The sequence below is a fragment of the Podarcis liolepis genome (genome assembly GCF_965112155.1).
Source record: "Podarcis liolepis genome assembly, chromosome: 2".
Classification (NCBI taxonomy): domain Eukaryota; kingdom Metazoa; phylum Chordata; class Lepidosauria; order Squamata; family Lacertidae; genus Podarcis; species Podarcis liolepis.
Window position 1 is genome coordinate 118,255,109 of NC_139555.1, and position 16,222 is coordinate 118,271,330.

General features: G+C 46.2%; 2 protein-coding genes across 9 annotated transcripts; both read right to left on the reverse strand.

Annotated features, from left to right (window-relative positions):
• Window positions 1–709: 709 nt before the first annotated feature.
• Window positions 710–8,726, reverse strand: LOC310701233 (uncharacterized protein). 5 transcript variants are annotated; one of them, XM_083491807.1, is made up of 5 exons: window positions 8,157–8,554; window positions 6,565–6,678; window positions 4,866–5,135; window positions 1,634–4,781; window positions 710–1,293 (listed from the first exon to the last, which is right to left on the reverse strand). In XM_083491807.1, the coding sequence occupies exons 2-4, from the start codon at window positions 6,596–6,598 to the stop codon at window positions 2,995–2,997; spliced, it is 2,091 nt and encodes a 696-aa protein (XP_083347933.1). In that variant the 5' UTR covers window positions 6,599–6,678; window positions 8,157–8,554; the 3' UTR covers window positions 710–1,293; window positions 1,634–2,994. The 5 variants fall into 5 exon arrangements, with proteins under 5 accessions (XP_083347933.1, XP_083347931.1, XP_083347930.1 ...); XM_083491805.1 differs by having other exon boundaries at window positions 1,634–5,135; window positions 8,157–8,726; XM_083491804.1 differs by having other exon boundaries at window positions 710–1,286; window positions 1,627–5,135.
• Window positions 8,727–9,970: 1,244 nt separating this feature from the next.
• On the reverse strand, window positions 9,971–16,211 carry LOC310701859 (uncharacterized protein). 4 transcript variants are annotated; one of them, XM_083493316.1, is made up of 3 exons: window positions 16,142–16,211; window positions 14,877–14,990; window positions 9,971–13,343 (listed from the first exon to the last, which is right to left on the reverse strand). In XM_083493316.1, exons 2-3 carry the CDS (start codon window positions 14,908–14,910, stop codon window positions 12,463–12,465), a joined length of 915 nt encoding a protein of 304 aa, XP_083349442.1. In that variant the 5' UTR covers window positions 14,911–14,990; window positions 16,142–16,211; the 3' UTR covers window positions 9,971–12,462. The 4 variants fall into 4 exon arrangements, with proteins under 4 accessions (XP_083349442.1, XP_083349441.1, XP_083349443.1 ...); XM_083493315.1 differs by having other exon boundaries at window positions 16,138–16,173; XM_083493317.1 differs by lacking the exon at window positions 16,142–16,211 and adding an exon at window positions 15,493–15,565.
• Window positions 16,212–16,222: the final 11 nt, after the last annotated feature.

Sequence of the window (16,222 nt, forward strand, 5' to 3'; positions counted from 1 at the left end):
ACTGTGTGAGCATATTACACTGATCCTGGTCCAACCACACTGGAAACCAATTAGTTTCTGAGCCCAATTCAAATTGCTGGTTTGGACCTATAAAGCCTTAACAGCTCCGGATCACAATACCTCAAATATTGCCCCAGGCTGGATATCACCCTCTAAGACACTTCTTCATGTGCCTCCTCCATGTGTGGAGGGTGACAAAACAAGACTGGGACTTTTCTACAGTGGCTTTGTTTGTGGAAAGCTCTCCACAGGGAGCTTTGGCTGGCAACTTCATTATGCGCCTTTAGGTCCCGAGCGAAAACATTCTTCTTCAACCAGGACTTTGGCTGAATAAAGGGCGGTGATAAATGAAATATACAAATGTCTGTAGTAATAAAAAACACATCTTTGTGGGGAGAAGCTCTCCTGCACAAAACTGCTGCATTAAAAATAAAAATAAAATTTGCTATTGCATGCACAGAAAGTGGGGAAGGAGAAGGAAGGGACCAGCGGCCTTTTATGCGAGTGATTCCAAATCCTTGCATGACTTGCAGGCCACACAAACATTTTTTTTTAAAGTTGACTGCCCTTTCGGGCAAATCTGGTACATCACAAAACATGTATTTCACAAATTAGTTTTCCAAAATGGTGTGTTTCCGGGCTTAGAGCAGCACACATGATGTGGAAATTCATGAAGGAGTTCCTGACCAGAGATCCAAATAAAACCAGGTAACGGAATCAAAAAATATTTATTGTGCACACCGAGGATTTATTATCCGCTTCTCACAGGATTTTTTTTCCACAAACAAAAATATAGCTGGGACTGACCGCTGAGACCATATAACACCGGTCCTGAAAGACCTACATTGACTCCCACAATTCCAAGTGTTAGTGCTGACCTTTAAAGCCCTAAATGGCCTCAGCCCAGTATACCTGAAGGAGCGTCTCCACCCCCATCGGTCCTCCTCCAAAGCCTTCTGGTGGTTCCCTCACTGCAAAAAGTGAGGATACAGGGAACCCTGCAGAGTGGCGCCCGTCCTATGGAACATCCTCCCTTCAGATGTCAAGGAAATAATATATTGATGTTTTATTGTGTTTTTAATATTCTGTTGGGAGCCGCCCAGAGTGGCTGGGGAGGCCCAGCCAGATGAGTGGGGTATAAGTAATAAATTTATTATTATTATTATTATTATTATTATTATTATTATTATTATTATTTGTGCTACTACTACTATAGGATTCTGCGGCAGTAACCAATCAGCTTCTAACATGTTAAGGCATGAGAAATACTATTTTCTTGTTACTCACTTTTGCCTATACCAGGGGTCTGCAACCTTTAAGACAAAAAGAGCCACTTGGACCCGTTTCTGAAGGAATAAAAACCTGGGAGCCACAAAACCATTGCGACATTTAAAACAAATATATCTCTGGAGCCGCGAACTGACAGCGGGCGGGAAGGTGACATCGGGACGGTGGGTGACTAACGCACGTACCGCCCGCATGCGACGTCACAGCCAGTACAGCGCCCGCCACAGTGGAGAGTGTCGGGGCGCACAATGCGCCTCCTCCCCTCGCTAGTATCCACCCCGGAGCCGCGGCAAAAGTGTAAAAGAGCCACATGCGGCTCCGGAGCCGCGGGTTGCAGACCCCTGGCCTATACAGTCCATCTATCTGTACGTAACTGTATCTGCAAAGGCCTACAAGCGGTATATGTTTATTGTTTGAACCATTATGGTCATATGACATATATACATAAATATGGCATTAAAATACAGTATTAGTCTATATTACACACACACAAGTAAGTTTTTAGATGTCATTCCCAATTAAATCTTTACAGTCCACCATGTTCTCCTCAATGAACATTCTCAATTTTTGGGCAGCAACTTTGTCACAGATTTCTCAAACAAGACAACAAATATGTGACTTTCAGTTGATCATCCGCATCAGGTATCTTACATAACAAATCAAGGATAAACTTGGTTCAGAATAGAGAGAGCATATTGGTAGAGGTCTACTGCCTAGTTAAGGCATACACAAAGATGCTGTTCTGCGATAATTTTTTATAGCGTCCCTCTAAATATTCTGAGCACATAGTCTGAAAACAAAAGTCAGAAATGCTTGCCTAAATGAACAGATTGGTAAATCAGAGGGGAAATTCTCAAGTTCGTGTCTTATTTTAATTAAATACCAATGTGGGGCAGTGTTCAAAATTAGCCAGGCGCCAGACACAGTTTGCACCTGGCTACTGGCGACTTATCACTAGACAGATGGATATACATACTCCCAAAACTGTTTTACTGAGCCTGAACTTTTGCGACAGTAAAGTATTTGGTCCTTAAGCTGCTTCCTTGCTGTACTGGAAAAGCCCTCGTGCATGGATGAAGGTGAAGAATTGCACATCGTCAAAGAGTGAGCTACTAACTCCCTACTAGGAAACACTGGTCTGCGAGTGCTCCAATTGGAGAACAGCTTTTACCACTGTAACGGAAGCTCTTTCCACACATCAGCTTTCATAGGGTTAGTCTCCTGAATGAGTTATCCGGTGTCGAGAAAGGTGATGACTGTGGCGGTAGCTCTTTCCACACTGCAAACATTTATATGGTTTGTCCCCTGTGTGAATTCTCCTATGTGCATGAAGGGTGCTAGAGTCACTGAAGCTTTTTCTACATTCCAAGCATTTATACGGTTTGCCCCCTGTATGAGTTCTTTGATGCAAAGTAAGGAGGCTACCGTGACCAAACCTCTTTCCACACTCCAGGCGTTCATGTGGTTTGTTCCCTGTACGAGGTGTCTGATGTCATTTAAGGTGAGAATTGCACTTGAAGCTTTCACCACACTCAATGCACTTATATGGCTTCTCCCCTGTGTGAATTCTATGGTGCATGTTAAGGGACCTGCTGTGACTGAAGCTCTTTCCACACTCCATGCATTTATAAAGTTATTCCCCTGTGAGTTCTTTGATGTTTAGTAAAGGTACTATAGTCACTGAAGCTCTTTCCACACTCCATGCATTTATAAAGTTATTCCCCTGTGAGTTCTTTGATGTTTAGTAAAGGTACTATAGTCACTGAAGCTCTTTCCACACTCCATGCATTTATAAGGTTTTTCACCTGTATGAAGTCGTCGATGCACATTAAGGGAGGCACTCTGATTGAAGCTCTTTCCACACTCCATGCATTTATATGGTTTTTCCCCTGTGTGAGTTCTTTGATGTTTAGTAAGGGTACTACTGTCAATGAAACTCTTTCCACATTCCCAGCATTTATAAGGTTTCTCCCCTGTATGAGTTCTTTGATGCAAAGTAAGGTAGCCACTGTAACTGAATCTCTTTCCACACTCCATGCATTCATAAGGTTTCTCCCCTGTATGAGTTCTTTGATGCACATTAAGGTAGTCACTCTTTCTGAAGCTCTTTCCACACTCCATGCATTCATAAGGTTTCTCCCCTATATGAGTTCTTTGATGCTCATTAAGGGAGGAACTCTGACTGAAAGTCTTTCCACACTCCATGCATTCATAAGGTTTATCCCCTGTATGAGTTATCTGATGCACATTAAGGTGGCCACTCTTTCTGAAGCTCTTTCCACACTCCATGCATTTATAAGGTTTCTCCCCTGTATGAGTTATCTGATGCACATTAAGGTAGCCACTCTTTCTGAAGCTCTTTCCACACTCCATGCATTCATAAGGTTTCTCCCCTGTATGAGTTCTCTGATGCACATTAAGGTGGCCACTGTATCTGAAGCTCTTTCCACACTCCAGGCATTTATATGGTTTTTCCCCTGTATGAGTTTGTCGATGCAGATTAAGGTTGACACTGTTTCTGAATCTCTTTCCACACTCCATGCATTCATAAGGTTTCTCCCCTGTATGAGTTCTTTGATGTTTAGTAAGGTAGCCACTGTAGCTGAAGCTCTTTCCACACTCCAGGCATTTATATGGATTTATATGGTTTTCCTGTGTGTGAATTATATGATGTCTTTTAACAGACTTGCTGCAACTGAAGCTCTTTCCACACTCCATGCATTCATAAGGTTTCTCCCCTGTATGAGTTCTTTGATGCACATTAAGGTGGCCACTGTATCTGAATCTATTTCCACACTGCAGGCATTTATATGGTTTTTCCCCTGTATGAGTTCGTCGATGCACATTAAGGGAGGCAGTCTGACTGAAGCTGTTTCCACACTCCAGGCATTTATATGGTTTTTCCCCTGTATGAGTTATTTGATGTCTAATAAGGATGCTTCTGGCACTGAAGCTCTTTCCACACTCCATGCATTCATAAGGTTTCTCCCCTGTATGAGTTATTTGATGCTCATTAAGGGAGGAACTCCGACTGAAAGTCTTTCCACACTCCATGCATTTATAAGGTTTCTCCCCTGTATGAGTTCTTTGATGCACATTAAGGGAGGAACTCCGACTGAAAGTCTTTCCACACTCCATGCATTTATAAGGCTTCTCCCCTGTATGAGTTATTTGATGCTCATTAAGGTGGCTACTGTTTCTGAAGCTCTTTCCACACTCCATGTATTCATAAGGTTTCTCCCCTATATGAGTTCTTTGATGCTCATTAAGGGAGGAACTCCGACTGAAAGTCTTTCCACACTCCATGCATTCATAAGGTTTCTCCCCTGTATGAGTTCTTTGATGCTCATTAAGGGAGGAACTCCGACTGAAAGTCTTTCCACACTCCATGCATTTATAAGGCTTCTCCCCTGTATGAGTTCTTTGATGCTCATTAAGGTGGCTACTATTTCTGAAGCTCTTTCCACACTCCAGGCATTTATATGGTTTTTCCCCTGTGTGAATTTTTTGATGTCTAATAAGGATGCTTCTGGCACTGAAGCTCTTTCCACACACCATGCATTCATAAGGTTTTTCACCTGAGTGTACGCTTTGATGTCTAGCAAGGGCTGTGCGACTACAGAATCTCTTTCTGCACACAGTACATTCATGTTTTTTCTCCACCCTGTTAAGTTGATTTTCATCTTCTTGGGAAACACTGTGTTCATCCCTTGGCTTCACTGTTTCTCTCTTCTCTTGTTTGTTGGCTCCATCTTGAACCCCCAACTTCCTTTCCTTCTCTTGCGCCTCACCTCTTTCTGGCCAGACTTCTGATGGCTCCTCCTCATCCAGGACCCCCCAAACATCTCCTGATGGAATAAAAATTTTAAAATAAAGGTTGATATAGCTGTTTCCTTATCAAAACTCAAGGCCTGGCACTATGTTAAAGGCGTTTTACATGAAAACAATGATGTGATACCTGGTTTTAATAAAATATCACCATTTAATCAAGGGTTATTTGTATCAGAAAAGTTCTGGTGAGCAGTCCCTAAGATTAACCAAGCCATAAATAACACAATTTAAACCAGCAGGCAATAACATCAACAGAGCCTGCCTGCCTATGGGCCTGTGTGGGGCGGCTGCCTCAGGTGTCACCCCCAAAGGGGCGTCACTGCTCAGCTTTGCTGCTAGTCTCCCCGGCCTCCAGGGGCGAAGTGGAATGGGCAGCAAAGCTCTGTGAGTCCTCTCCCCTCCAGCCAAGTCCCGAAAAGGATCCTCCCCCAACAAGGGCAAGTCCACAAGAGGGCAGACATTCCACCATTCAGCTTTGTCAGGATCTGAAAAGGCTCTTTGCCAGTGAATGGGGGGAGGCGTCTGCACCCCTTGGAGGTCTCGTGGGGACCACCCCACCCAACTTGCAGGGGTACGCTCCTTATGGATTTTGAGCCCCCATTTTGGGGCAGAAGTGAGGCCACCCCTGAGCATTGATAATACAGCACTGCTACTCAGAGAAGCTTGAAAAGTCTAGATCTGCAGAGCTTGTTGAAAAACCAAGATGAATAATAACAATAGTAGCATTTATTTTATTTATATCCCAACCGTCTGGCTGGGTTTCCCAAGCCTCTCTGGGTGGCTTGCAGCATATATAAAAATGCAATCAAACCTCAAATATTAAGAAACAGAAGATTCTATATATGCAACAAACAAACCAATACATCAATAGAAACCAATAACAATAACAAGATACTCAAGTATTCTACAAATTAGGATCCCCCACACAGAAGATTTTTAGTATGCTTTTTCTACCATTCTCCATGCTACATTGCCACAATGCATTATACTTCAGGCTGCTTTAGAAGACCGTTCAGAAACTACAGAGTGCTGACCGGTGCAAGAGGCTCTGAGCATATCTGGGTTCCTGTCTTCAAGTCAAGGTGCTGATTTTGACTTATGTAGCTCAATGGCTGCTTCTCATGAATCCACCTAGAGCCTGCACTCATCGTCTGAGGTCCTTCTCACAGTGCCCTCTCCAGCTGAGGGGCAAAGAGAGGCAATACGGAATGCGTCTTTCAGTGCTGGCTCTGCACCTAAAGAATGCTGTCCGCCAGGGAGGCAACCCAGAAGCCATCACTGGCTAATTGTAGCAGAGAAGCAAGAATGTTTACTCTCAGCCAGGCTTCTGGTCTTTAACTTGGGAGAAAAACAAACACTGTGACCTCCTTTAGCGGAGCTGAAGGGAGGCACTCCGAGGAACCCATACCTATTATAACTATTAATGAAGGCGAAAAGGATCCTTACCCTGAGAGGCCACCATCTCATGAACCTCCACCATGACGTCCTTGTACAGAGCTCTCCGTAGGGCTCAGTTGTCGTCAGTGAAATGCAAGGACACTTGTCAAAGCTCACTGATCCCTGGAAGGACAGAACAATTCCCTTCCTTATAGACACTCCAAGGCAAGGTGTGGAAACCATCTCCCCTCAGCTCCCCCTCCGATGATAGATGGGGCAACTGGAGATTTTACTTTCAGTGTTTATTTGTTTTTTTTAATAAGATGTGAAAATCTGGATAACTAAATTTAAGACTGGGGGAAATGAGTGTTTTGTCCCACCCCATACTCCCTCCTTCCTCAAGTGTGTAAAGACCATACATGCTGCCCAAGAGGCAAAATGGGAAGTGGAGAGGGATAATTTTTTCAATGATGGCTTATGCATACTGGTTTCTAAATTGGTTTGTGGGTTTTAGTTGTGTTCTAGCTCCCATTGGATCACTGTGCCACTTGAGAGACCTTTTGGATCAGGTGTTTAGATATCTTGAACATAAGATAAAATTACTGCAGCTGCAGATGGCCAGATATATCCCCAGGGGCCCACCTTTTTTAATGATATATGTTTAGTACATACATTTTGCAGAGGAAAAGTTTTTTCTCATGGTTTAATTTGCAGTGGACCTATGGCCTTCGATACAATAAAATGCTAAAGAGTCTTAACTGAGGAGGATCCTCTCCTGCCATAGAGTCTGCAGCTCCTTCTGCACTCTATGGGGCGCTACCTTTGAAGGTGACCCGGAAACTAGATCAAATCCAGAATGCAGCAGCTAGACTGGTAACTGGGAGCAGCAGCCAACTAAGACCTGAAAGACAGGTCTACATTAGCTCCCAGTATGTTTCCGAGCAAAATTCAAAGTGTTGGTGCTGACCTTTAAAGCCCTAAATGGCCTCAGCCCAGTATACCTGAAGGAGCATCTCCACCCCATCGCTCAGTCCTGACACTGAGGTCCAGCTCTGAGGGCCTTCTGGCAGTTCCCTCCCTGCGAGAATTGAGGTTACAGGGAACCAGGCAGAGGGCCTTCTCGGTATGGCACCTGCCCTGTGGAAAGCCCTCCCATCAGATGTCAAGGAAATAAACAACTATCTGACTTTAAGAAGACATCTGAGGGCAGCCCCGTTCAGGAAAGCTTTTAATGTTTGATCTTTTATAGTGCTTTTAATTTTCTGTTGGGAGCTGCCCAGAGTGGCTGGGGAAACCCAACTAAATGGGCGGGGTATGAAGGAATAAAATAATAATAATTCCTCCTGCTCCTCCCTGGCTGGCAGGAGACTCTCCTGACTCCCTGTTTACTCCCTGCCATTCCTCCCCATTCCCTGCCCTGCGGCCTTTGCTGGGCGCTCCTTCTGCTTTCTCTGGACAGAGGAGCGGGAGAAAAGGCCGCAGGATGAGGCCAGAGGCCGGTCAAGGCCAGCGAGGAGCGTCGCTTCGGCCTCCCGCTTCCCCTCCCAGGAGAAGACGACCTTTCCCCGTCGCCCCTTAGTTCCCCCCAGGCGGGACGCGGCTCCCTCCCTCTCGCCCCCCAATCCCGCCCCTGGCTCGGCCCACTCCTCCCAGTTACCCGCCTCCAGGGAGGACAGCATCAACCCGGGGAAGCGGAACAGGAAGCGGAAGCGCCTCCTCTCTCCCCCAGTCTTCCCTTCCGCTCTAGGAATAGAAGCTCTGTCGCCGCAGTTAACCCTTGCGGAGCCGCGGGGTAGGAGCCTCTTGGCTGCTCCGGGCAGAGAGGGAGGAGGAGCGCCCAGCTGGTCTCCGGCTCTGAAGCAGGAAGGGGAAACCCGGCTGCAGGATCAGGCCAGCGGCGCCCCCAGGACAGAATCCCTCCTCCGCAGGTGCTCCAAGCAAGATCCGAGCTCAAGAGCAGCTTTATCCTCACCTTTAGTATTCTACTTATTTATATCCCGCCTTTCTCCCAGACCGAGAGCCAAGGCGGCTTACAAAGGGGTTGCCATGGTTATAAATTCTAAAAGGCAGGCGGCATTAAGAGGCAAGGAACTGCAATTGTTTCAAAGATCCTGGTTGAAATCAGAATTAGGGGGGGGGAAACTAAAGATGCACATATTTTGTGAAATCAGCTGAGAAGAGAGGTCCAGCGGCTGTAAAAAGATGAGTGCTTTAAATATTTTCAAATGACAGAATACCTGACAGAATCTTGAGTTTGGATTGGCTATTTTGGATCCAACTGAGTCCTTTCCAAGTGTGCCTCTAAAATGGTGCATGCACACAGGGAAACAAACCCCCACGAGGGACCTTGGTTTCCTGGCTTAGAATAGCACACACGATGTGGAAATTCATGAAGGAGGTCCTGACCGGAGATCAAAATAAAACTAGGTAACGGAATAAAAAAAAAAATTTATTGTGCACACAGGTAGGGCTCGTGTCACACGATTTTCCCCCCATGCACAAAAATATAGTTGGGACTGGCCACTGAGACCACATAACGCCTGTCCTGAAAGACCTACATTGGCCCCCACTACATTTCCAAGCACAATTCAAAGTGTTGGTGCTGACCTTTAAAGCCCTAAATGGTCTCGGCCCACTATACCTGAAGGAGCGTCTCCACCCCTATTGTTCACTGCAAAAAGTGAGGATACAGCGAACCAGGCAGAGGGCCTTCTTGGTAGTAGCACCTGCCCTGCGGAATGCCCTCCCACCAGATGTCAAGGAAATAAACAAATATCTGACTTTCAGAAGACACCTGAAGGCAGCAAAGTTTAAGGAAGTTTTTAACATTTGATGTTTTATTGTGTTTTTAATACTCTGTTGGGAGCCACCCAGATTGGCTGGGGAGGCCCAGCCAGATGGGAGGTGTATAAATTATTATTATTATTATTATTATTATTATTATTATTATTATTATTGATACACAAGTGTCATAGCTCCTCTGCTGTAAAAGCCTAGAAGCTGTACATGTTTATTGTTGACTGAAGCATTATGGTCATATGCAATATATACATAAATAGTGGTACCTCGGGTTACAGATGCTTCAGGTTACAGACTCCGCTAACCCAGAAATAGTACCTCGGGTTAAGAACTTTGCTTCAGGATGAGAACAGAAATCGCGTAGCAGCGGTGCGGTGGTAGAGGAAGGCCCCATTAGCTTAAATGGTCTTCAGGTTAAGAACAGTTTCAGGTTAAGGACAGACCCCAAGAACGAATTAAGTTTTTAACCCGAGGTACCACTGTACACCTTTAAAATACAGTATCAGCCTATATTACACACACACACACACACAATACAAATAAGTTTTTAGATTTAATTCCCAATTAAATATTTACAGTCCACCATGTTTTCCTCAATGAACTTTCTCAGTCTGGGGGCAGCAACTGCAGATCTCACAACTTTGTCATAGATTTCTCAAACCAGACAACAAATATGTGACTTTCAGTAATAATCACAATAATGTATTATTTATACCCCACCCATCTGTGTGGGTTTCCCCAGCCACTCAGGGCGGCTTCCAACAAAATATTAAAATACAATAGACCGCCAGACATTAAAAGCTTCCCTAAACAGGGCTGCCTTCAGATGTCTTCTATAAGTCTGGTAGTTTCTATAAGTCTGTTTTCTATAAGTCTGTAGTCTTCTATAAGTCTGTTTTCTGCAGATGCAATAGAGGCGGTGGTCTTCTTCACCGTCACTATCGCCACTTGGTAGGCTCCACATTGAGCTCTAACCCATGTGCGGTCAGATGCAGAATGAGTCATCCACCACCGGCACTCTAGCCATCTCAGTGATTGTTTCATTGCCCTTAGACCGGTGGAAAACCACGGAGCTGCCCAGGCTCCATGCAATTGGAGAGGGCGCTTCAGAGCCAAACAGTCAATAGCCCTGGTTAACTCCACATTACAGTGGGCGACCAGGGAATCAGCTAAAAGGCCATCAACATGGGATAAAGCATCCCATACCACTCTCTGGAAACCATTTAGATCCATTAAGTGGCGGGGGCGGACCATCCGAATTGGTCCCACCTCCCTGCAGAGGGGATGGGTCGCAGAGAAGTCCAGTTGCACCAGGAAGTGATCTGACTATGGCACTTCTTTCGCTTCGCTTTTATTAGTGTCAGATCGCCAACATCTATAGAGGTCAAAGGCTATGAGCTGGGCCAGGCTAATTCAGGGGCAGTCCTATGGAGGCCATAGTTTCCACGAAGTCCTGAGAGGTCCCTTGCAAGGTCGTGTTGGCGTGGATGTTAAAATCCCCTAGGACAACCAAACTAGGTGTCTCCAAGAGAACATTCACCACAAACTGAAGCAGCTCGGGCAGGGAATCCTTGGTGCAGCGGGGAGGTCAGTACACCAAAAGGAATCCTGTACTGCCCCTATTGCCCAACTTCCAGAACATGCACTCAGAGAACTGGGTCTTCCCAATAGGATGCCTGGTGCAGACTAATGACTTCCTAAAAATCACTGCAACCCCCCCTCCCCGCCCACATGACCTGGGTTGCTGTGCGTAAGAGAAGCCAGGTGGGCAAGCAGCGGCAAGGACAGGCCCATCTGCTTCATCCAACCAAGTCTCTGTTACACATGCCAGGTCAAGTCCTCCATCCGCGATCAAGTCATGGATGGTAGTGGTCTTACGAATCATTGACCTGGCATTGCACAGCAGCACCTTCAGATCATGTGGGTATCCATTGCTGATTCCAGTATCCGTCCGGTCAAGACCAGACCCGGAGGCAGGGATAGTCCTCAAACAACGACTAAACCTGCCTCCTCGGTAATGACATGGTCTGGTCTTAGCATAACTCCTCCTCCTACCCGTGATCACTAAGATCGGTTGTCCCAGTGCATCCCTCCCTGTGGAACTTGCCCCAGCCATTTTGTTGGCTGGGACCCACACCCAGGCAGCCCTGACCCCACCCCTTAAGAACAAAATAAAACCTATTAAAAAAAAAACAATAAAAACCAAAAACAGTAAGTTACAAAAATACCAAAATTAGACCAATTTCCAAACACGACTAAACGTCCATCCCCCACGCCAGAAATAATTTTAAAGGTAAAAAAGGTAAAATTTTAAAGTATTTTAAAAAGAACTCTGTGTTGTTCTGAGTTCTCCTGGGGAGAGACAGCAGCCGCCTCAGCTGTCCTTATGAGGCCTGCCAGGCCCTGCCCTGGCCAGGTGGTGAGTGGCAGGAACGGGGCACTCAGGCAGGGGAGTCCTCCTGGGCAGTTGATTACACGCATTGGGTATCTTACATAATCAAACAAGGATAAACTTGGTTCAGAATAGCGCATATTGGTAGCGATCTACTGCTTAGTTACAGCATATACAAAGAAGCTCTTCTGCAAGAATTTTTTGTAGTGTCCCTCTAAATATTCTGAGCACATAGTCTGAAAACAAAAGTGAGAAATGCTTGCCTAAAGGAACAGATTGGTAAATCAGAGGGGAAATTCTCAAGTTCGTGTCTTATTTTAATTAAATACCAATGTGGGGCAGTGTTCAAAATTAGCCAGGCGCCAGACACATTTTGCACCTGGCTATTGGCAACTTATCACTAGACAGCTGTTGCAACTAAAGCTCTTTCCACACCCCAAAAATGTGTGTTGTTTGTCCCCTGTACGAGTTCTTTCATGCACAGTAAAGAAACTACTATAACTGAAGCTCTTTACACACATCAACTTTCATAGGGTTAGTCCCCTGAAGGAGTTCTCCGGTGTCGAGAAAGGTGGTTACTGCGGCGGTAGCTCTTTCCACACTCCAAACATTTGTAGGGTTTGTCCCGTGTGAATTCTCTTAGTGCATGAAGGATGTTAGAGTCACTGAAGCTTTTTCTACATTTCAAACATTTATATGGTTTCTCCCCCGTATGAGTTCGTCGATGCACATTAAGGGAGGCAGTCTGACTGAAGCTCCTTCCATACTCCAGGCATTTATATGGTTTTTCCCGTGTGAGTTCTTTGATGTTTAGTAAGGTAGGCACTGCTGCTGAAGCTCTTTCCACACTCCAGGCATTTATATGGTTTTTCCCCTGTGTGAGTTTTTTGATGTCTAATAAGGTTGCTTCTGGCACTGAAGCTCTTTCCACACTCCATGCATTTATATGGATTTATATGGTTTTCCTGTGTGTGAATTATATGATGCGTTTTAACAGACTTGCTGCAACTGAAGCTCTTTCCACACTCCATGCATTTATAAGGTTTTTCACCTGTATGAGATCTTCGATGCACATTAAGGGAGGCACTCTGATTGAAGCTCTTTCCACACTCCATGCATGTATATGGTTTTTCCCCTGTGTGAGTTCTTTGATGTTTAGTAAGGGTACTACTGTCAAAGAAACTCTTTCCACATTCCCAGCATTTATAAGGTTTCTCCCCTGTATGAGTTCTTTGATGCAAAGTAAGGTAGCTACTGGATCTGAAGCTCTTTCCACACTCCATGCATTCATAAGGCTTCTCCCCTGTATGAGTTATGTGATGCACATTAAGTTGGCTACTGTTTCTGAATCTCTTTCCACACTCCATGCATTTATAAGGTTTTTCACCTGAGTGTACGCTTTGATGTATAGCAAGGGCTGAGCGACTACAGAATCTCTTTCTGCACACAGTACATTCATGTTTTTTCTCCACCCTGTTAAGTTGATTTTCATCTTCTTGGGAAACACTGTGTTCATCCCTTGGCTTCACTGTTTCTCTCCTCTCTTGTTTGTTGGCTCCATCTTGAACCCCCAACTTCCTTTCCTTCTCTTGCTCCTCACCTCTTTCTGGCCAGACTTCTGATGGCTCCTCCTCATCCAGGACCCCCCAAACATCTCCTGATGGAATAAAAATTTTAAAATAAAGGTTGATACAGCTGCTTCCTTATCAAAACTCAAGGCCTGGCACTATGTTAAAGGCGTTTTACATAAAAACAAATGCTGTGATACCTGGTTTTAATAAAATATCACCATTTAATCAATGGTTATTTGTATCAGAAAAGTTCTGGGGAGCAGTCCCTAAGATTAACCAAGCCACAAATAACACAATTTAAACCAGCAGGCAATAACATCAACAGAGCCTGCCTGCCTATGGGCCTGTGTGAGGCGGCTGCCTCAGGTGTCGCCCCCAAAGGGGCGTCACTGCTCAGCTTTGCTGCTAGTCTCCCCGGCCTCCAGGGGCGAAGTGGGATGGGCAGCAAAGCTTTGTGAGTCCTCTCCCCTCCAGCCAAGTCCAGAAAAGGATCTTCCCCCAACAAGGGCAAGTCCACAAGAGGGCAGACATTCCACCATTCAGCTTTGTCAGGATCTGAAAAGGCTCTTTGCCAGTGAATGGGGAGAGGCGTCTGCACCCCTTGGAGGTCTGGTGGGGTGAGGGGGGGGGACATGCAACAAACAAACCAATACATCAATAGAAACCAATATCACTAACAAGATACTCAAGTAGTCTACAAATTAGGGTCCCCCACAGAAGATTTTTAGTATGCTTTTTCCACCATTCTCCACGCTAGATTGCTACAATGCATTATACTTCAGGCTGCTTTAGAAGACCGTTCAGAAACTACAGAGTGATGACCGGTGCAAGAGGCTCTGAGCACATAAAACCTTTTCTGGGTTGCTGTCTTCAATTCAAGGTGCTGATTTTGACCTATGTAACTCAAGGACTGAAGGGATGCAGGTGGCGCTGTGGGTTAAACCACAGAGCCTAGGACTTGCCGATCAGAAGGTTGGCGGTTCGAATCCCTGCGATGGGGTGAGCTCCCGTTGCTCGGTCCCAGCTCCTGCCAACCTAGCAGTTCGAAAGCACGTCAAAAGTGCAAGTAGATAAATAGGTACCGCTCCAGCGGGAAGGTAAACGGCATTTCCATGCACTGCTCTGGTTCGCCAGAAGCGGCTTAGTCATGCTGGCCACATGACCCGGAAGCTGTACACCGGCTCCCTCAGCCAATAAAGCGAGATGAGTGCCACAACCCCAGAGTCGGTCACGACTGGACCTAATCGCCAGGGGTCCCTTTACCTTTACCTCAAGGACTGCTTCTCATGAATCCACCTAGAGCCTGCACTCATCGTCTGAGGTCCTTCTCACAGTGCCCTCTCCAACTGAGGTGCAAAGAGAGGCAATACGGAATGCGTCTTTCAGTGCTGGCTCCCCACCTAAAGAATGCTCTCCCCCAGGGAGGCAACCCAGAAGCCATCACTGGCTAATTGTAGCAGAGAAGCAATAATATTTATTCTCAGCCAGGCTTCTGGCTTTTAACTTGGGAGAAAAACAAACACGGTGACCTCCTTTAGCGGAGCTGAAGGGAGGCACTCCGAGTCACTGAGGAACCCATACCTATTATAACTATTAATGAAGGCGAAAAGGATCCTTACCCTGAGAGGCCACCATCTCATGAACCTCCACCATGACGTCCTTGTACAGAGCTCTCCGTAGGGCCCAGTTGTCGTCAGCGAAATGCAAGGACACCTGTCAAAGCTCACTGATCCCTGGAAGGACAGAACAATTCCCTTCCTTATAGACACTCCAAGGCAAGGTGTGGAAACCATCTCCCCTCAGCTCCCCCTCCGATGATAGATGGGGCAACTGGAGATTTTACCTTCAGTGTTTATTTGTTTTTTAATAAGACGTTAAAATCTGGATAACTAAATTTAAGCCTGGGGAAAATGAGTGTTTTGTCTCACCCCATACTCCCTCCTTCCTCCCCTTCCTCAGGTGTGTAAAGACCAAACATGCTGCCCAGCAGACAAAATGGGAAGTGGAGAGGGATGATTTTTTCAATGATGGCTTTATGCATACTGGTTTCTAAATTGGTTTGTGGGTTTTAGTTGTGTTCTAGCTTCCATTGGATCACTGTGCCACTTGAAGGACCTTTTGGATCAGGTGTTTAGAAATCTTGGACATAAGATAAAATTACTACAGCTGCGGATGGCCAGTTATATCCCCAGGGCCCACCTTTTTAAAGCCCTAAACAATCTTGGCCCAGTATACCTGAAGAAGCATCTACACCCCCATCGTTCAGCCCGGACACTGAGATCCAGTTCCGAGGGCCTTCTGGTGGTTCCCTCCCTGCGAGAAGTGAGGTTACAGGGCACCAGGCAGAGGGCCTTCTCGGTATGGCACCTGCCCTGTGGAACACCCTCCCATCAGATGTCAAGGAAATAAACAACTATATGACTTTCATAAGAAATCTGAAGGCAGCCCTGTTTAGGGAAGCTTTTAATGTTTCATCTTTTATTGTGCTTTTAATTTTTTGTCGGGAGCCACCCAGAGTGGCTGGGGAAATCCAGCTAAATGGCGGGGTATGAAGGAATAAAATAAGAATAATTCCTCCTGCTCCTCCCTGGCTGGCAGGAGACTCTCCTGACTGCCCGCCATTCCTCCCCATTCCCTGCCCTGCGGCCTTTGCTGGGCGCTCCTTCTGCTTTCTCTGGACAGAGGAGCGGGAGGAAAGGCCGCAGGATGAGGCCAGAGGCCGGTCAAGGCCAGCGAGGAGCGTCGCTTCGGCCTCCCGCTTCCCCTCCCAGGAGAAGACGACCTTTCCCCGTCGCCCCTTAGTTTCCCCCAGGCGGGACGCGGCTCCCTCCCTCTCGCCCCCCAATTCCGCCCCTGACTCGGCCCACTCCCCCCAGTTACCCGCCTCCAGGAAGGACAGCATCAACCCGGGGAAGCGGAACAGGAAGCGGAAGCGCCTCCTCTCTCCCCCAGTCTTCCCTTCCGC